General features: G+C 38.5%; 1 protein-coding gene across 1 annotated transcript in view; it reads right to left on the bottom strand.

Moving 5' to 3' along the window:
- Nucleotides 1-22,065, bottom strand: part of COL4A6 (collagen type IV alpha 6 chain) — a 462,181-nt gene that overhangs the window by 79,984 nt on the left and 360,132 nt on the right. Inside the window, exon 7 of the mRNA XM_079764920.1 lies at nucleotides 16,510-16,626. Within this exon, the coding sequence (XP_079621046.1) occupies nucleotides 16,510-16,626 (117 nt within the window). The remainder of the gene's footprint in view (nucleotides 1-16,509; nucleotides 16,627-22,065) is intronic.

Raw genomic sequence — 22,065 nt, forward strand, 5'->3', positions numbered from 1 at the left:
TATTTCTTTGGTGTCAGTTGTTACTTCTCTTTTGTTTCTGATGTTATTTATTTGGGTCCTCCCTCTTTTTTTTCTAAATTAGTCTGGTTAAAGGTTTGTCAATCTTGCTTATCTTCTCAAAGAATCAGCTTTTGGTTTCATTGATTTTGGGGGGATTTTTTTTAGACTCTCACTTATTTCTGTGATCTTTATTATTTCCACCCTTCTCTTCAGTCTGGCTTTTGTTTGCTGCTCTTTTTCAAGTTCCTTTAAATGTAAAGTTAGAATGTTTATTTGAGCTTCTTCTTGTTTCTTGAAATAGGCCTGTAATGCTATGACTTTAACTCTTAGGACTGATTTCTCTGAGTCCTATAGACTTGGGTTGCTATTTTTAAATTTTCATTTGTTTCCAGGTATTTTGATTTATTATTTGATCTCTTTGTTAACCCATTCATTATTTAATAACATGTTATTTAGCCTCCATGTGTTTGTGAGTTTTTCAGTTTTCTTCTTGTGATTGTTTTCAAGGCTGTTTGTGTTCAAGAGTTTCAGTTTTATATCCCACATATGAGTGAAATCATATGGTTCTTAGCTTTTCCTAACTGACTTATTTCACTTAGCATAATGTTCTCAAGGTCCATCAATGTTGTTGCAAATGGCACTATTACATACTTTCTTATGGCTGGTTAATATTCCGTTGTGTATATGTAGCACATCTTCTTTATCCAGTCTTCTATAGCAGAACGTGTTGGTTGTTTCCATGTCTTGGCCACCGTGAATAATGCCGCAATGAACATAGGGGTGCATATATCTTTGTGATACATGTTTCGAGTTTTTTTTTTTTTGGGGGGGGGGTATATAACCAGGACAGGGATTGCTGGGTCATAGGTAGCTCTATTCTTAATTTTTTGAGGAACTGCAGACTGATTTCCATACTGGTTATACCAGTCTACATTCCCACCAACAGTGAGTGAGGGTTCCTTTTTCTCCACAACCTCTTCAACACTTGTTATTGTGTGTCTTATTGATAATAGTCACTCTAACAAATGTGGTATAGTATCTCATTGTAGTTTTGATTTTCATTTCTCTAATTGCTAGTGAGGTTGCACATCTTTTTATAAATCTATTGACTGTTCATAAGTCTTTTGGGGAGAGGTGTATTTTCAGGTCCTCTACCCACTTTTTTTTTTTTTTTGCTAAAATGATCGTTAATATTTATTGGATACTTAGTATAGTCCAGGTTCTATGCTAAACATTTTACATTTATTACATGTAATTTTCTCAAAGAAGTGAAAAGATGGATGTTTTATTGCCCTTATTTTAGGGGTATGGAAACTGAGGCTCAATAAATTAAACAACTTATTAAATTCATCCAGCTGAGTGAATGATAAGAAATTCAAACTGGAGTCTTTCTCAATCCAAAGTCTAGACTTGAAAACACTTCATTATACAGTACTGCAGATATGATGGAGATCTAATTCAACTCCACTGTTTTTTATGATGAAGTTCTACCCACTTTTTGATTGGGTTGTTTGTTTGGTATTGAGTTTTATGAATTCTTTATATATAGTTCTTTATATATTTTGGAAATTAAACCTTTGTCAGAACTACTGTTTGCAAATATCATCTCCTATCTTGTTGGTTGCCTCATTGTTTTGTTATCAGTTTCTTTTGCTGTGCAGAAGCTTTTTAGTTTTATATAATCCCATTCATTTATTTTTGCTTATTACTTTCCTTGCCTTTGGGGTCAAATTCACAAAATGTTCTCTATGACCAAGGTTCATAAATTTGGTACCTATATTTTCTTCTATGTAACTTACTGTATTGGGTCTTATATTTAGGTCTTTGATCCATTTTAAATTAATTTTTGTACATGAGGATAAACTATAATCCAGTTTCATTCTTTTGCATGTGGCTTTTCAGTTTTCCCAGCATCATTCATTGGAGATACTATCTATACTCCCTTATGTGTTTATGGCAAAAATTATCTGTCCATATACATATGATTTTATAGCTGGGCTCTATATTCTGTTCCATTGATCTGTGTGTCTGTTTCTCTGGGAATAGCATATTCTTTTGATTATCATAGCTCTGTATTATAATTTGAAGTCAGGTAGTATGATAGCTCCAGCTACATTCTTTTTTTGATGATTTTTTGTTCTATTTGTTTAAAAATGAATTGAGATTTGATGGGGATTGCATTAAATCTGTATATTGCTTTGGGTAATATGGCCATTTTAATTATGTTGATTTTAAATCCATGAGAATGAGATATTTTTCCATTTTGTTGTGTCTTTTTCAATCCCTTTAAATAATGCTTTGTAATTCTCAGTATATAGGTCTTTCATGTTCTTTGTTAAGTTTGTTCCTAGGTATTTTATTCTTTTGGTTGCAATTGAAAAATAATTTTTTTCATTTCTTTTTATGAAGTTTTGTTGTTAGTGTACAGGAAGGCAATGGATTTTTGTACATTGATTTTTTATCCTGCAACTTGACTGTATTTGTTTATTGTTTCTAATAGTTTTTGGTGAAGTCTTTAGGGTCTTCTATATGCATAATCATGTCATCCATACAAAGTGACAGTTTTACTTCTTCCTTTACAATTAGGATGCCTTTTATTTCTTTCTCTTGCCTTACTGCTCTGGCTAGGACTTCTAGCACTATGTTGAATAAGAGTGGTGAGAGTGGACATCCTTGTCTTGTTCTTGATCTTAGAGGAAAAGCTTTCAATTTTTCACCTTCAAGTATGATATTAGATGAGGATTTATCATATATGGCCTTTATTAGGTTGAGGTACATTCCTTCTATTCCTATTTTTATTGAATGTTTTAATCATAAGTGGATGTTGTATCATATGAAATCCATTTTCTGCATCTGTTTTTAAGATTATATGTTTTTTGTTCTTCTTTTAATGTGGTGTATTACATTGATTGATTTGTGTATGTTAAACCATCCTTGTGCTATAGAATGAATCCCTCTTTATTGGGATACATATATTTTTTTTAATGTATTATTGTATTCCACTTGCTAGTATTTTGTTTAGGATTTTTGCATCTGTAGTCATTAGATATATTGCTCTGTAGTTTTCATTTTTGTGTGTTATCCTTCCCAGGTTTTGGTAAATGGGGTATATTGGCTTCATAAAATGTGTTAGGAAGTATTGCCTCTTCTTCGTATTTTTGGAAAATTTTGAGAAAGATAGGTTTTAAATCTTCTATAAACATTTGGTAGAATTCACTAGCAAAGCCATCAGTCCTGGACGTTTTTGGTGGGGAGGTTTTTAATGGTTGTTTCAATTTCCTCACTGCTGATTGGTCTATTTAGATTTTCCAATTCTTCATGACTTAGTCTACAAATGTGATATATTTTGAGGAACTTATCCATTTCTTCTAGGTTGAATTGGGTGGCATATAATCTTTCATAATATACTAGTATGATCCTTTGTATATCTGTAATATCTGTGGTGACTTCTCCAATCTCATTTATGATTTTGTTTATATGGGTCTTTTCCACTTTTTCCTTAGTGAGTTTAGCCATGGGTTTGTCAATTTTATTAATCTTTTCAAAGAACCAGCTCTTAGTTTTATTAATTTTTGTATAGTCATTTGTTCTCTATTTCATTCAATTCTGCTTTATTTTTTTATTATTTCCCTTCTTCTGCTGACTTTGGTTTGCTTTTTTATTCTTTTTCTAGTTTTTTAAAGATGTGATGTTAGGTTGTTTACTTGGGATTTTTCTTGTTTCTTAAGCTAGGCCTGTAATGATATAAACTTCCCTCTTATTAATGCTTTTGTTGCATCCCAAAAATTTTGACATCTTGTACTGTCATTCTCATTTGTCTCTATATATTTTTTGATCTCATCTTTTATTTCTTCTTTGACCTAATCATTTTTTAGTAGTATGTTGTTTAATCTCCACATATTTGTGGGTTTCTTTACTTCCATTTTGCAGTTGATTTCTAATTTCAAGGCATCATAGTCAGAGAATATTCTTGGTGTAATATCAGTTTTCTTGAATTTGTTTATGCTAGTTTTGTGACCCAACATATGGTCTATCCTTGAGAATGTTTCATGTGCATGGAGAAGAATGTACAATCTGATATTCTGGGATGAAAAGTTCTGTAAGTGACAATTATGTTCATTGGGTCTAGTGCCGTGGTCGGCAAACTGTGGCTCGCGAGCCACATGTGGCTCTTTGGCCCCTTGAGTGTGGCTCTTCCACAAAATACCACGGCCTGGGAGAGTCTATTTTGAAGAAGTGGTGTTAGAAGAAGTTTAAGTTTTAAAAATTTGGCTCTCAAAATAAATTTCAATCATTGTACTGTTGATATTTGGCTCTGTTGACTAATGAGTTTGCTGACCACTGGTCTAGTGCATTATTTACGGCTGATATTTCTTTATTGATTTACTGTTTGGTGGTTCCACTAGAGCTGTAAATGAAGTAATAAGGTTCCCAACCATGATTGTGTTTTGATATGTTGCTCCCTTTAGTTCTGTGAGTAGTCGTTTTATATATTTTGGTGCTCCCTGGTTGGGTGCATATATATTCAGGAGTGTTATGTTGTTGTTTTTTTTTTTTTTTTTTTTTTTTTTTTTTGATGTAATGTCCCCTTTATCATTATAAAGTGTCCATCCTTGTCTCTTGTAATCTTTATTCTTTCAGATATAACTATGGCTACCCCTGCTTTTCTGTGGATGTTATTTGCTTGGAGAATAATTTTCCACTCTTTACTTTGAATCTACCTTTTTCTTTGCAGCTTAGATGTGCCTTTTGTAGGCAGTATATGGTTGGGTTTTGTTTTCTTGATTCACTTGGTTACTCTGTGCCTCTTTATTGGTGAATTTGGACCATTAACATTAAGGGTAGTTATTGATGTATGAGGATTTCCTATAGCCATTTTATCTTTTGTCTTCTGGTAGCTCTGGGCCTCCATTGGTTCTTTTCCTTTGTGTTTCTGTCTGTTGTTTTTATTTGGTTTCTATTCCATATTTTTCTCCTCTGTTTCCTCTTTCTTTAAGCTATGTGTCCTGGTTTGGGGATTTTTGTGTGTGGTTAGCATTAGGTTTTAAAAAAATAAACTTGCATATATACAGTATTTTTTGTTTTGTTTTGAGTGCATCTGATCTTCATCCTACTTTGCCAGTTCAGACATTTTTATGTTTTTGTTGTTACAAATCCTTTTTACGCTGTAAGTTTTTTTGTTGATATTAATTGTAATGTTATGACCTTATGTTCTTTGTTTCAGGAAGAATAACTCCATTGAGTATTTCCTGCAATGGAGGTTTTCTGGTGATAAAATCCTCCAGCTTGTGTATGTCTAGGAATGTCTTTATTTCTCCTTCATATTTAAAGGATAATTTTGCTGGATATTTTATTTGCACCTGGTAATCTCTCTCTTTTAGATGTCTGAATATTTGGTTCCACACTCCTCTGGCTTTAAGAGTTTCTGCTGAGAAGTTGGATAAAATTCCAATGGGTTTTCCTTTGTATGTCACTTCCTTCTTTTTCGGCCTGCTTTGAGAATTTTTTCTTTATCATTATTTTTTGATAATTTTAATACAAAGTGCCTTGGAGAGGATTTATTTGGATTTAGGTAATGAGGTGTTCTGTTTGCTTCTTGGATTTGAGGATCTAGTTCTTTCCATAGGTTTGGGAAGTTCTCATCCACTATTTGTTTGAATAGACCCTCCTTTCCCTTCTCTCTCTCTTCCTCTTCTGTCATGCCTATTATTCTAATATTGCTTTCTCTGATGGAATAATATAGTTCCCATAGACCTCTTTCATTTTTCTTTATGCTCAGGACTCTTTCTTCTTCCCTTTGAGTCATTTGTATATTCCTATCTTCAATATCACTAATTCTTTCCTCTCTCTGGTTGGCTCTGTTTTCTATGCTCAGTAGTTTACTCTTAATCTCCTTAATTACATGCTTCATTTACAGGATTTCTGATTGGTTCTTTTTTAAAGTTTTAATCTTTTTGGTAAAGTATTCATTTTGTTTGATTTGTTTTCTGATGCATTGAATTACCTGTCTATATTTTCTTGCATCTCACTGAGTATTTTCATAACTGCAATCTTGAAAACTCTGTCATTTATATCACATATTTCCATGTACTCCAGCTTGCTTTCTGCAGATTTATTTTCTTTCTGATCATCCTCATTACTGTGGTTATTAATTGTATTTGCTGTTCTCCTTTGTCTAGGCATGTATATCTGTATATATTAATGGCTTATAACAGCTTTCTCTGAAGAGGTCTTTCTACTATTTTCCAGTAGATGGTGTTGAATCACATTATATATATATATTTTTTACCTCTGTGATCTCCCAGACTACCTCCATGGCTTCTGTAAGATAGTGCAGCCATGTTGCTTGGGGTTGGGTTTTGTTTTGCCCTCACCGTATTGGTGACCCTGGACCTCCTGGGGTCCTGCCACAAGCACCTCACCTGGGGATCTGTCACAATGGAAAACAGTGTTCTCCTGCAATAGCTCTTCATTTACAGATAATATGCTTCTAAACCTGCATCAAGGGCAACAGAAGGTGAGTTTTGGGAGTCCAAGTGGCGGATGGCAGGGCTCTGTGGTTCTGTTTCCTTATCTGATACACCACCGCCCAGCCCTAAAGTGGAGAGCCACATGGAGGCTTTGTCAGGCCTCTGCTGGCTCAGTCACTGTTTGCTCCACTCACCTGAATCTCTCTGTTCCACCAGGTGTGAGCTCTGCCCTTTCTTTTTTTCTTGTCTCCCCATTTATTCTTGGTTGCCCAACTTTAGATGTTTCAATATGCAGGTCTCTCAAGAATGCCTCTGTACCAAGTAGGAAATTATTTGTTGAATTATAGTTAGTTAATGTGTTAAAATTTCAGTGGGAGAAGCCAAGGGGTTCTCTCATGCTGCCATTCCTCTGATGTCACTTTGTCTTTAACTTTTATCATTTTAATGATGATGAGTCTTGGTGTGGACATCTTTGGGTCCATCTTGCTTGGGACTGCGCTTCCTGAACATGTATGTCTTTTTCCTTCACCAGAGTAGGGAAGTTTTCAGTCATTATTTCTTCAAATATGTTCTAGATCCCTTGCTCTTTCTCTTTTCCTTCTGGTTCCCCTATGATGTGGATGTTGTTACGGTTCATGTTGTCCCAAAGTTCCCTTAAATTATCCTCATTTTTAAAAATATTTTATTGATTTTTACAGAGAGGAAGGAAGAGGGATAGAAAGTTAGAAACATCGATGAGAGAGAAACATCGATCAGCTGCCTCCTGCACACCCCCCACTGGGGATGTGCCCGCAACCAAGGTACATGCCCTTGACCGGAATTGAACCTGGGACCCTTCAGTCCACAGGCCGGCACTCTATCCACTGAGCCAAACCGGTTTCGGCAATTATCCTCATTTTTTAAATTCATTTTTATTTTTTCTGCTCAGATTGTGTTTATTTTCACTTTGTCTTCTAAATCGCTGATGTGATCATCTACTTCATTGTGCCTACTGTTTTTTCCTTCCAGTGTATTCTTTATTTTAGATATGGCATTCTTCATTTATGAGTGGTCCTTTTTATGGTTTCTATGTCCTTTTTAATGCTGTTGAACATCTTTATAATCATTATTCTTCACTCTATATCTGATAAATTGCTTACCTCCATTTCATTTAGCTTTTTTTCTTGAGAATTTTCTTGTTCTTTCATTTGGGTCCTGTTTTTTGTCTCCCTATTTTGGATGCCTCTTTGTGTTTGTTTCTATGTATCAGGTAAATCTGCTATGACTCTCAGTCTTGGTAGAGTGGCCTTATGTAGGAGGTGACCTGTGGGACCCAGTGGCACAGTCTCCCTGATCACCTGAGCTGGGTGCTCTAAAAATGTCCCTTGTGCCTGTTATGTGGGCCCTCCTGTTGTAATTGAGTCTTGATTGCTATTGGCCTATTCGTGCATGTTATTGACCCTCAGGCTGGTTGACAGTGAGGCTCAACCCCCAACACATTGTACAAGATATTATGCAGATGCTGATCATATGAAGAGGAATCTATCTCAATAAGGTTTGGTGCCTGCTTAGATTTCCCTGGATATGCTGCTTGTGAAGCCTATTGGATCTTGCTCTGTTATTGTCTGAATATGACCACTGGGTGTATTGGTTCTGGGCCTCTTCAGAGGACTCTGGTTCAAGCCAATGTCAGAAGCTTTTTTTTTTCCTTGTTCTTGGGCAACTTGTTTGGAGCTATCAATGATTCATAGCTTGTGGCTCCCTCTGATGGGCCTGGGTGCATGCAGAAAGGAGTAAGATGCACACCAATGTTTGCTTTTATTAGCACTGGGTCCAGAGGCAGGTTGGCAAAAGTCTCAAAGCACTCAGATATCTGCTTCTAACTGTAGGCTGTCTGACTCAGTCACTAAAAGAGATTCTGGTTGTACTCCTCAGCAGGGTGTATGCTCCACAGGGTGGGGTGAGAAGCATTCCAGCTGGTGGGGCTATTACTTCCTCCCAGTGTAATGTTGCATGTAGGGGAATGCTCTGCCCAAGAAAGATGGCTTCTGTGGTATGGGGGAATGACTCAGCACGAGGATCCTGGTGGGTGACCTCTTAGCTCTCTCCCCAGAGCCACCAAACCCAGACTTTCCTCACACAACTCTAGTCCACTCTTCCCTCTCTCCACTGGAACCCAGGGCGAGTGGCATTTCAAGCTGTTTTTCTCTGGTAGAGAGAAGCTCCACTGCTTTTCACAGCCAGATGTTATATGGGCACCTGTTTTGGTGCTATGGCCTGGGGAGCCCAACTTGTGGTTTAGACCCCACACTTCTCAGGACCCCCTGCAGCTGATATATCCCTTCAGAACTTCAACTGCTGCCCATGAGTGCCCAGCCAGCCCCATCATCCCTCCACACCTCCTACCAGTCTCAATGTGGCCACCTCTGTAAGTCCTTGGTTATAAAGCTTCTCTCTAGCTAGTCTTTAGTACATTATTCAGGATGATTTTTCTATACTTTAGTTGTAATTCCAGTTTGGTTCTGGGAGGAGGTGAGTGTAGCTTCCACCTACTCCTCTGCCATCTTGGATCTCTCTGTATGTGTCACTTTTTGATATATATATCCACACCCATAACATGATCACTGAAGATGAGGGTGCTGATCTTTTAGTAAAATGCCAATCAATTAATGCAGCTTGGTTCTGTCTAATAGTATGACTTATAGCTTAATATACTATATCTGTACACTTATTAGCTTAGATTATTTTAAGTGAAGTTGAGAATGGCCTAGAAATGTGTTATTTTTCTCTATCCAGCCACCTATAAAAGCAGCCTTACAAGGACACAGTATTTATTAGAAATCCTTTAGATTCTAATATTTGATTTCTATCTGGATAAATGGAATTAAATAAAAGTGACACCAGAATCCAACAAATGCTTTATCAATCCCAGAACCAAGGGTTGTGATGTGCAGTGGGAAGGGAGAGGGGAGTAACTATAGGCAGCAGCTATAAGGTTAAGCCTCGGACTGACCAGGGCAGGGCCACAAACAAGTCCCAGCTTAGAGGGCAGAGTCTCTTAGCATAATTAAGCTTAACCTTATAGCCCTCACTAGTTCCTTCCTAGGTAGATAATGGGCTATGGGAGGTGCAGCAAGTGCTGCCAAAACAAGGTGAAACTCACAAGAACATTGTAAACATGTTGACCACTACCCTTGTTTTGATCTCACTATAAAATAAAGCCTCAGCTTGCAGGCTGGGTCTTTCTGTGTCCTCATTCAGGCATGGGAGATCTGCCAAGCCCCAGCTGTACTCTCTTGTCTGTCTTTTCTTTAATCCTTCACTGCCCCTCCTCAAGTTCACCGAACTCTTGGCTGTGCTGGTGCAGCACAAGTAACTATGTCATAGAGTAGGATTTTTCAACTATTTCTCACTGTTGATACTCTGGGACAGATCATTCCTTGATGTTGGAGAAAGGATTTTCCTGTGCCAGTAGCACACATCCAGTTTTTGATAAGCAAAATGTCAACAATAACTGTCAAATGCTTCCTGAGTGGACAATATCACCCCTGGTTAAGAATCACTGGTATATACCAAGCTTACTAAGCCGTTTGGGCCATTGTTAGTACTTCTATGATCCTATATAAGCCTTCCAAATACTGCATTTCCCAAAGTTGCTTTATATGGGAATGTATCAAGTAGCACAAGTGTGTACTTTGCTCTGAAATTTACTAGTCTTAATAATCTTGCCAACTCTAAACATATTATTAAAAAATAACCCTAAGAGGAATCTACAACAACAACACATAGGGAACAGCTGTGAACCCAGGAACACCGGACCCCAAGCAGTATGAATATGCGGACTTGGAGGAGCTCTGCACCTTTTCACGGAAACGTCAGATTTCTCCTAGGAAAAGGAGAGAGAGAACTACATAACCAGACACCCATAGAAAAGAGACCAGGGGAGACAAAGAAACAGCCCACATATGAAAGAAAAGCAGGCATCACCAGAAAAGGAAGTAAACGAAATGGAGGCAAGCAACCTGTCAGAGAAAGAATTCAGAGAAATGGTCATGAGGTGGCTGAAAATAATGGAAGACAAATTCAACAATATGAGTAAGAACCAAGAGGAAATAAAGAAGAACCAAGAAAAATGAAAAATGACATAACTGCTATAAAGAACTCAATAGAAAGCATCAAGAATAGACTAGAAGAAGCAGAGGACCGCATCATTGAGTTAGAAGACAAGGTAGAAAAAAATACCCAAGCAGAGCAGCATCTAGAAAAAAAATAAAAAATAGGAGGAGAGCCTAAGGGAACTTTGGGACAACACAAAATGAAACAACATCTGCATAATAGGGGTGCCAGAAGGAGAGGAAACTGAGCAAGGAATAGAAAACCTGTTTGAAGAAATAATGACAGAAAACTTCCCTGATATTGGCAAGAAAAAACTCACACAAATCCAAGAAGCTCACAGAGTCCCAAACAAAATGAACCCCAAACGACCAATGCCAAGGGAAATTATAATTAAATTGGCAAACACCAATGACCAAGTAAGAATATTAAAAGCAGCCATAAAGAGACAGAAAGGTACCTACAAAGGATCCTCCATCAGGCTATCAACTGATTTCTCAACAGAAACTCATCAGGCCAGAAGGGAATGGAATGAAATATACAAAGTCATGCAAATGAAGGGTCTGAATCCAAGAATACTGTACCCAGCAAGGCTATCAATCAAAATTGAGGGTGAAATCAGGAGCTTCACAGACAAAAAAGGACTAAGGGAGTTTATCAACACCAAACCAGCAATGCAAGAAATGCTAAAGGGTCTGCTGTAAAGAAAAAGAAATAGGAAGCAAAGAAGGAACACAGGGGTAAAGAATAAAAATGGCGACAAACAAGTACCTATCAATAATAACTTTAAATGTAAATGGATAAAATGCCCCAATCAATAGACATAGGGTAACTGTATATAAGAAAACATGACCCATATAATTGCTGTTTACAGGAAACCCACCTTAGAAAAAAAGACGCACACAGAATGATGGTGAAGGGATGGAAAAAGCTTTTTCAGGCGAATGGAAATGAAAAAAAAGCTGGGGTAGCAATACTTATATCTGACAAATTAGATCTCAAAGTGAAAGATATAAAAAAAGATAAGGAAGGCCACTTCATAATACTAAAGGGAGCAATCCAACAAGAAGAAATACCTCTGGTAAATATATATGCATCCAATACAGGAACACCCAGATACATAAAAAAAACTTCTGGAGGATATCAAGGGAGAGATTGACAGCAATACAATCATTGTAGGGGACTTTAATACCAGACTATCACCATTGGACAATCCTCTAAACAAAAAATCAACTAAGAAACATCAATCCTAAATGACTCACTAGATCAGATGGAATTAATTGACATCTTCAGAACATTTAACCCCCAAACCACAGAATATACATTCTTCTCAAGTGCACATAGGTCATTTTAAAACATAGACCATATTTTGGGTCACAGGCAAAGTCTCTTCAAATTCAAGAAGATAGAAATCATATCAAGCATCTTCTCAGATCACAATGGCATAAAACTGGAAATCAACTACAATAAAAAAATCCAAAAAAATAAATCAAACACTTGGAGGGTAAATAGCATGCTATTAAACAATAATTGGGTTACCAGAGAGATCAAAGAAGAAATAAATCATCATGGCAACAAATGACAATGAAAACACAACAATCCAAAATGTATGGGACACAGAGAAAGCAGTCTTGAGAGGGAAGTTCATAGCTCCACAGACCTACCTCAAAAATCAACAAACAATGGTAACAAATTATCTAACCCTACAACTCAAAGAGTTAGAAAGAGAGCAACAAGAAAAGCCCAGTGTAAGCAGAAGGAAGGAAATAATAAAGGTCAGAGTGGAGATAAACGACATAGAGACAAAAAACAAACAGACAAACACAAAACAAACAAAAAACAATACAAAAGATCCACATAACCAAGAGCTTTTTTTTTGAAAGTACAAACAAGATTGATGAACCTCTAGCCAGGCTCACCAAGAAGCAAAGGGAGAGGACCCAAATAAACAAAATCAGAAATGAAAGAGGAGAAATAACAACAGACCCCACAGAAATACAGAGGATTGTTAAAAAATACTATGAACAACTCTATTTCAACAAATTGGACAACCTGGAGGGAATGTACATATTCCTAGAAAAATACAACCTTCCAAAACTCAATCAGGAAGAATCTAAAAATCTCAATAGGCCAATAACTATGGAAGAAATTGAAGCAATCATCAAAAAGCTCCTCGCAAACAAAAGCCGGAGGCCAGACGGCTTCACAGCGTAGTTTTACCAAATATTCAAGGAAGAACTAAAACCTATCCTCCTCAGACTATTCCAAAAAATTCAAGAGGAAGGAACACTTCCATGCTCATTCTATGAAGCCAGCATCAATATAACCAAAACCAGGCAAAGACAACACAATGAAAGAGAATTACAGGCCAATATCCCTCATGAACATAGATGCCAAAGTCCTCAACAAAATTCTAGCAAATCGGATCCAGCACTATATCAGAAAGATCATACACCACGACCAAGCAGGATTTATCCTAGGGATGCAAGGATGATATAATATCAGCAAATAAATAAACATGATACATCACATAAACAAATTGAGGGAGAAAAATCACATAGTCATATCAATTGATGCAGAAAAAGCATTTGACAAAATCCAACATCCTTTATTGATAAAAACTCTCAGCAAGATGGGAATAGAAGGATCATACCTCAACATAATAAAAGCCATATATGAGAAACCCACAGCCAACATCACAATCAATGGACAAAAACTAAAACCATTTCCCCTAAGAACAGGAACAAGACAGGGATGCCCACTCTCACCACTCCTGTTGGACATATTACTGGAAGTACTAGCTATAGCGATCAGACAAGAAGAAGAAATAAAAGGCATCCAAATTGGAAAAGAAGAAGTAAAACTGTCCTTATTTGCAGATGACATGATACTGTAGATAGAAAACACTAAAGACTCCATAAAAAAATTTTTAGACTTAATAAATGAATTCAGCAATGTAGCAGGATACAAATCTAACACCAAGAAATCTATGGTATCTCTATACACCAAGAGTGAACTTACAGAAAGAGAGACTAAAAAAGCAATCTTATTTACCATTGCACCAAAAAAATTAAGATACTTAGGAATAAACTTAACTAAGGAGGTAAATGACCTATAGGCAAAAACTACAGGACACTGAAAAAAAGAGATAGAGGAAGACATAAACAGATGGAAGAACATACCATGTTCATGGATTGGTAGAATCAACATCATTAAAATGTCCATACTACCCAAAGCAATCTATAGATTCAATGCACTCCCCATTAAAATACCAATGGCATATTTCACAGACCTAGAACGAACTCTCCAAAAATTCATCTGGAATAAAAACAAGACCCTGAATAGCTGCAGCAATCTTGAGAAAGAAGAACGAAGTAGGAGGGATCTCAATTCCAGATTTCAAGCTGTATTACAAAGCCACTGTTCTCAATACAGCCTGATACTGGCACAAGAACAGACATATAGATTAATGGAATAGAATAGAGTACCCAGAAAATGACCCAAACCACTATGTTCAATTAATATTCAACAAAGGAGGCATGAACATACAATGGAGTCAAGACAGTCTCTTCAATAAATAGTGCCGGGAAAATTGGACAGATACAAGCAAAAAAAATGAAACTAGACCAATAATTTACACCATACACAAAAATAAACTCAAAATGGATAAAGGACTTAAACATAAGATGGGAAACCATAAAAATACTAGAGGAATCCACAGGCAGTGAAATCTCATACATATACGGAAGCAATTTCTTCACCGATACCACTCCTAGGGCAATGGAAACTAATAAACAAATGTGTTTTTTTTAAAATATATTTCATTGATTTTTTTACAGAGAGGAAGGGAGAGGGAGACAGAGTTAGAAACATTGATGAGAGGGAAACATCAATCAGCTGCCTCCTGCACCCCCCCTACTGGGGATGTGCCTGCAACCAAGCTACATACCCTTGACCTTAATCAAACCTGCGACCCTTCAGTCTGCAGGCTGACACTCTATCCACTGAGCCAAGCCAGTTAGGGCATATTAAAAGCAGCAAGAGAAAAAACAGTTAGTTACGTACAAGGGAGCACCCATATGATTGTCAGCTGATTTGTCAACACCCATATGATTTGTCAACAGAAACTATGCAGGCCAGATGATAGTGGCAAGAAATATTCAAAGTAATGAATAGCAAGAACCTACACTCAAGATTACTCTACCCAGCAAAGCTATCATTCAAAATTGAAGGTCAGATAAAGAGCTTCACAGATAAGAAAAAGCTAAAGGAGTTCATCACCACCAAACCAGTATTATATGAAATGCTGAAAGGTATTCTTTAAGGAGAGGAAGAAGAAGATAAAGGCAATGATAAAAATTATGAACAACAAATACATATCTATCAACAAGTGAATCTAAAAGTCAAGTGAATAAAAAATCCGTTGAGCAGAATAAACTGGTGAATATAATAGAATCAGGGTCAAAAGGAGTGGACTGACAATCCTTGGGGTGAAAGTGGTGTGTGTGTGGGGGGGAAAGACCGGACAAAAATCATACACCTATGGTTGAGGACAGTGTGTGGGGGTGGTAAGGACATGGGTTGGGGTGGGAACCGGGTGGAGGGGAGCTATGGGGGGAAAAAAGAGGAACAACTGTAATAATCTGAACAATAACAACAACAAAAAACCCAAAACAAAACAACACAAAAGCCCACTGTATGGGAGAACATATTTGCCAATGTTATCACCGATAAAGGGTTAATCTCCAACATTTACACGGAAGTCATACAACTTAACAAAAGGAAGATAAACAATCCAATAAAAAAATGGGCATCAGACCTAAATAGATACTTTTTGAAAGAAGACAGAAAGAAGGCCAAGAGACACATGAAAACATGCTCAAAGTTACTAATTATCTGAGAGATGCAAACCAAAATGACAATGCGGTACGATCTCACACCTGTCAGAATGGCTATCATCAACAAATCAGCAAACGACAGGAGAGGATGCAGAGAAAAAGGAACCCTCCTGCACTGCTGGTGGGAATGCAGACTGGTGCAGCCAGTGTGGAGAACAAACAGCATGGAGTTTCCTCAAAAAACTAAAAATGGAACTCCCATTTGACCCAGTCATCCCACTTCTAGGAATATACCCCAAGAAACTAGAAACATCAATAAGAAAGGATATATGCACCCATATGTTCATAGCAGCCCAATTTAAAATAGCTAAGATTTGGAAACAGCCTAAATGCCCATCAGCAGATGAGTGGATTAAAAACTGTTGTACATCTACACAATGGAATACTACGCTTTTATAAAAAAGAAGGAATTCTTACCATTTGCAGCAGTATGGATGGAACTGGAGAGCATTGTGCTAAGTAAAATAAGCCCGGCAATGAAAGAAAAATACTACATAATCTCACTCATTTATGGAAAATAAAGAACATTATAACCTGATGAATAAAAAGATAGATACAGAGGCAGTAAAGCATGGAACAGACTGTCAAATTACAGCAGGAAGGCTGGGGAGTGTTGGGGAGCGGGGGAAAGAGATCAACTGAAGGACTTGTATGCATGCATATAAGCACAACCAATGGACACAAGACACTGGGGAGTGGGGTGGGATGAGGGCATGTGACAGGGGGTAGGGGAGGCTGGGGGAAGGTCAATCGGGAAAAAAGGAGATATATGTACTACTATTTGTAATACTTAAAACAATAAAATGAAATTTAAAAAAAAAAGGAAAAAAAATAACCCTGAGTAGTGTAGCATGTATCACCCTTCTGCAACTGGTCTTATTCTTTAGACTTCTAATGTTGTGGTGCTGCCAGCACAGACTTCTAAATTAGACAAGGGGCTACAGTGGTTACCCCATAGAGGCTTAATGAAATCTCCAGATTGAAAAAAGGGGCACACTTTGAGGAAAGCAAAACCATTTGAAATAATATACAAAGATCTGGAAGCATACAGGTGGTCCGAGCAGCCCAGGATAGCCATCAGGTCCTGGAAATCCAACAGCTCCTTGAGTTCCATTATAGCCATCCAGGCCAGGTGGGCCTCTGGGCCCTGGCTGTCCAGGGTGTCCCTGTTTAAGGAGAAAAGAATGGGTCAAGTCAGGCACAGGACTCTCAGCTACTCTCTGATAAACTCAACAGTGAGAGGATCCAAGCATGCTGCCAAATTCTGGCCCTTGTTCATTCTTAGCCCCATCACTGATGCTCTCATAGCTTTCCTTTATACTCAGGTGTATGTTGCTTATAACAGTTCAGTGTTACCCCTTCCAAAAGTGGTAATGCTTTATAGGATCCAAACTGAAACCAAAAGGTTCAAGGATGAAGAGATGGGTCACTCAAGGCATTGCAACCTGACCTTCCCTGGGTACAAAAATATACTAAGTTGGGGCTTAGCTCTCTGGAAGCTGAACTGCTACCAATATGGAATCATGACAGGCCTTAGGACTCCTCAGAACATATTGCAGCCTGGGAAACCTGGTATGGCTTTCTGTATTGAAAGCTTTGCATAAGAAACTATGCTGAATTTTGGTCACCTGAGCAGAAGCAATTTTCACAGCAGCACCTCTCCTGAAAGCAGCTTGTTAAAAAATAAGCTGGTCCTGGAAAAATTACACTTTCAATCCTATTTTATCATTATCACATATCATGGTATTGCTTCAGATAGGGAATGCTCTTCCCCTCTTCTCCATACTCACCAATGTGACAGTTGATTTGCTGGGCTATTAGTAATCATTTATATACAGTTGGTATGATTTCAATAATTTTCCAGAGTTGGTCTTTCTTGGTGCATAGAGCATACTTTTTTGGTAGGGAATATCTCTTTTTTAATCTATCAAAAGCAGGTTGGGTATTGGGTAAGCAGCAAAGAGATGACATGAAAGACCAGAAATCTAGATAGGTCAATAAAAGGTAGATGCCCACCCTCTCACACACACTTTTTAAATCCAAGTATATGTACAATGATTTGAGGGAAATATGTCATGAATTCAAAAGTCAACTTTTCAAATTATTAGAGGAAACAAACTTTTATCAAATTCTTATTGAGAAAATGCTCCATAGAATTGTTTCATTTTTATTGTTATTAAGTTGTAGGAGATAAACAGTCTGTTAATACAAAAGTATGATTTTATACTGCTAGACTCATAAAATACTAAGTCTGGAAGAGTGGCCAGTAAACTTATCCTTTCAGTAAACTTGCTATAATCTGTGCTTTCCAGACTCATGTGATGATTTTTACTTGCACTGGGGAAACTGAGACAACTTATTAAGTCATCATTTTATTACCAAATGAGATGGCTATTCTTATTTTCCCCCTGAAGATCTACATTCTACCTTCCCCAAATCTGTGCCTTGGGAGGCTGACTTTTATGGAAAGCACTGTGTAAGCTCCATTTCCCTTTGATTCCTAGTTTTATTTGGCACTAGAGCAGGAGGAGAAAGAGCACATGCTATTTATTTCCCTTATGCCTTCTTTCCTTGGCTATATCTCTGGAAATGGCCACATTTCTGTATGAGCTTAGCTCCTGTTGGAAAACCATTATTTCATGGCTCCAGGTCACACAGGTATCCAGTATTACCATTGCTTCTTTCCCCTTTGGTCACAGTGGTGATAACAGCTTTTTGTTAGTTGCTTCACAATCCATTGTTGTTTCCATTAATCCTGACCTTTAAATCCTTTAAATATACCCTTTACTCAACTCTTGTGTTAACTTTTTCAAGTGTAGTACATATTTCTTCCTAGGATCCTGGCCACCACTTTAAAATGTCCCAGCTAAGCTTGCTAGAAGCAATCTCTCAGTTGAGTAACAGGGATGAGTTAAGGCAAGACAATAGGCTGGCTCAGTATTAGGGGGTTTACAGTAGTTCTGTTTGACACCAAAATCTTTGTTTTATTCTTGCACATTGGTATCCACATTTTTTTCTTATTCCCATTCCTTCTGTAGTTTTCTTGCCTGAACTCTTTTTTTTAAAAAATTCTTTATTGATTAAGGTGTCACATATTTGTCCTCATCCCCCCATTCCCATCCCACACCCCTCCCCACAGATGCCCCCAACCCCCTGTTGTCCTTAACCATTGGTTAGGCTTGTATGCATGCACACAAGTCCTTTGGTTGATCTCTCCCCCCTACCCCCACCCTCCCCTACCCTCCCTCTGAGGCCCGACAGTTCAATCGATGCCTCCTTGTTTCTGGGTCTGATCTTGTTCATCAGTCTATGTTGTTCATCATTTCCCCTAGATGAGTGAGATCATGTGTTACTAGAAATATACTTATAAGAACCGAATGTGAGACGAGCAATAATAGTTATGCTGACAGGCAAATGAATCAGTCTGTAGTGAGTTTCTTTCTGGACCAACAGTTCTTTTGAGACCCAATTTCAATGTCCACCAGTTCCTTATGTGTACATGTCAGCACTGACTTTTCAGTTCTGGATGGTGGACAAATGGTGGTAATGCAGGTCCGACTCCCTCTGGTTTGGTCTCGCCCGGACCCAGGGGCGCGGCCTTACCCGGACTCAGGGGCGCGCGGCCTCACCCAGACCTGGGACCCAGCATCACCCAGGCCCCGGGGCGCATGGCCTCACCCGGACCTAGGGGCGTGCGGCCTCACCCGGACCCGGGATCCAGCCTCACCCAGACCCAGGGGTGCGTGGCCTCACCCGGACCCAGGGGAGCGTCTTGCCTGAACTCTTGATATCTCCTATCTGCAGGATTCCAGGGACACCTGTTCACTTTTTTCTATCTTAGCCAAATTTTCTGGGATTAATCTCTGACTTCTGACAGACCTGTCAACCCTTTCTTATTCAGCTGACACTGTGGGATGGTGGATAAAGCATTTGAGTCAGTTAGACTTATACTACAATCCTAGCTTTTCCATTCCCCAACTTAAGCCTCAGTTTCCTCATCTATAAAATGGAGATGCATAATACTATCTTATAGGGTTGTTGTTAACATTAAAATAAAATTTAATATTTATGGTTAAAATTCCATGAGACTGTTTATTACACAGGAGCTGAATAAATAGTAAGTCTTCCTCTCTCTAGCAAGTCAGCAAGGATAAGCCACCAGGCTGAGTTCTGTCTCCTCTCAGCTGTCAATACCACAACATTTCTGGCACATTGACCTTTCTGGTTATTGCTAATGATTTTTCATATGTGTGTGCCAGCTCTTCAAGAGAATGTAGCTTTACTAGTAGCTTTTTTTAAGGGAGAAAACAATGGTTTTATATAACCACAAGTGTCTGAGCACATAGAATAGGAGGATCTGCTGTATTCCAGAAAAGCAATGCTCTTCAGAACCCATATTTCAAAGGAATAGTTTCCATTTGGTGAACACCATGTGTTCACTTTGAAACTATAAATCTGGTGTGTTCATTTACCCATCTTTAGGCAGAAAAATGTTTAAGATTGACTCCATGGGAAAAGCTAAACATAAATTTCAAAGGAAGACTTGAAAACTTCTTCTCTCAATTTATCTGAACTAGAAACACTTTAAAATCATACATTTCTTGAAGGTGCCAGCAGCCTCAAATCACAGCTATGATATCATTAAAAGCCACAGCCCTACTATCCCTAGTCTATGTTGTTTTAATGTCGAATATGTTGATGAATGCTTATTTGTTCACTCTCTCAATAGGTTGCTGTGCCCCTTAGTGCACAGAATTGGATGATCATGAAATGACTACTTGATACTTCATGTTGAAATTGTCTACATGACAGAAAAAATGGAGTTTTGGGAGTGAAACCAGTGGCATATATGTTAGCGATCAGCCATTATTAAGATGAAAATCAGGTCTTTGCAGTGATCCAGTTGAGTAAGATGTGTTTGGGAAGCTGTTGGTTTCAGCCAAATTGCTTAATAAATGCCACTGAAAGTTGAGAAAAATAATGTCTGAGTAGGACAAAGGTGTCTGTTTTATTCCTCTGTCTGAGGGAGTGCTGCCAGTCTGAGAACTGTTGCTTTTATAGGTTCTGGAGGTTGGAATCCATTCCCCAAATAATTTTAGAGTTCCTTGTATATGCTGAATTCAGCCCTGGGGTCTCTGTGGCCCCAGAGAGGAGCAGAAAACATGTTTGTGTTTTCAAGGAGCTAAATAATGCTTTTACACAAGACAATCAATATCATTGGCCATATGTAATAAGGAGTTAGAGGGTGTGGGGCAGATATCAAGGACTCTTGGAAAATTGCAGATGGAAGGAAGAAGTAAGCAGTAAACATAAGGTGCTTAATAAATGCACCATAAATAGCTGGAAGAGAGAGGATGAATGAAGGGAGAATAATTTAATGGAGTAAGTGAAGCAAACAAAAATCAAAAGTAAAGGTATAAAACCTTTGGTCAAGGCAAGGGCCAGTGAAGGTCCAAGGGAGTGGAGGCTTGTACTGGGAGCAGCATGCTTATCTGGAGGAATCTGGACACCTGCAACTCATTCTCCCAAGCAGTGAAGTCCCAAAGAGAAGTGATCAATTCCTGCAAGCCCTAGTGCTCTCCAAGTTATGAGTTGCAGGCAGAAATGTCCAGATGGACTTTGGGACAGGTTCCAGCTCAGAATTGGAATCAGCCTCTGCATCACAGGAATCACTTCCTTCAATCCCCCATTAAAAAGAGACTACAGGAGGAAGGGGATATTACCACTGAGATCTCTAAATCTCCCCACTCATCTCTGGTGAAGCCAGCTCCACAGGATGAATGGAAGAGGCAGCCTCCAGTTTGCTAGTTTCCCTTACCCACTGGCTTCTTGAAGATACATATTATGAGTGGAGACTATGCATAAAGTGGCTATAGGAACACAGGCATGAGACAATGCCAGGGGACATCACAAAAGAATGACCAACTCCATACACTTACAGTATTTCCCCACTGGCCTATTTCTGTGCATTTGGCAGGGTCTGCACTTAAATAAAATGCAGATATCTGATGGCCGGTTTGTTGATATATGTAACAAATACAAGGTAAGTGAGCCTTCCATTCTCAAAATTCATAAATGTATACTAGATCTGGAGAGGAAATTGATTAGATGATTATATCTTTACTAGAGGCCCGTTGCACGAAGATTCCTGCAATAGGCCTTCCTTCCCCTGGCTGGCAGCACTGGTTTTCCTCTGGCACCCGGGACCCAGGCCTTTGCTCTGGCCACCGCCTTCCATCTTCGCTCTGGCCGGAGCCATCAGTCTTCACTGCGGCTGGAGTGCTGCTCCTGTAGCTCCCTCCACCCCATGCCCTCCCCCTCATAACAGGCGTCCTGCCCTGCCCGGCTGCTCTGCACCTCCATGTGTGCTGCCCAGAGGCCTGGAGTGGCTGGGGGGCAGGGCTGCTGCCACCTTTGTTGGGTTAATTTGCATACCCACTCCTGATTGGCTGGTGGGCGTCACAAAGTGATGGCTAATTTGCATATTTCTCTTTTATTAGTGTAGATGGGTAGAGCTATATATTTTTTCTGTATCCTCATAGTAGAGTGTTAGTACATATAGTAGGTGCTCATGAAATACCTATATACTGGCACAAAGAGATTTG

Source organism: Cnephaeus nilssonii, assembly GCF_951640355.1.
Source record: "Cnephaeus nilssonii genome assembly, chromosome: X".
Lineage (NCBI taxonomy): Eukaryota > Metazoa > Chordata > Mammalia > Chiroptera > Vespertilionidae > Cnephaeus > Cnephaeus nilssonii.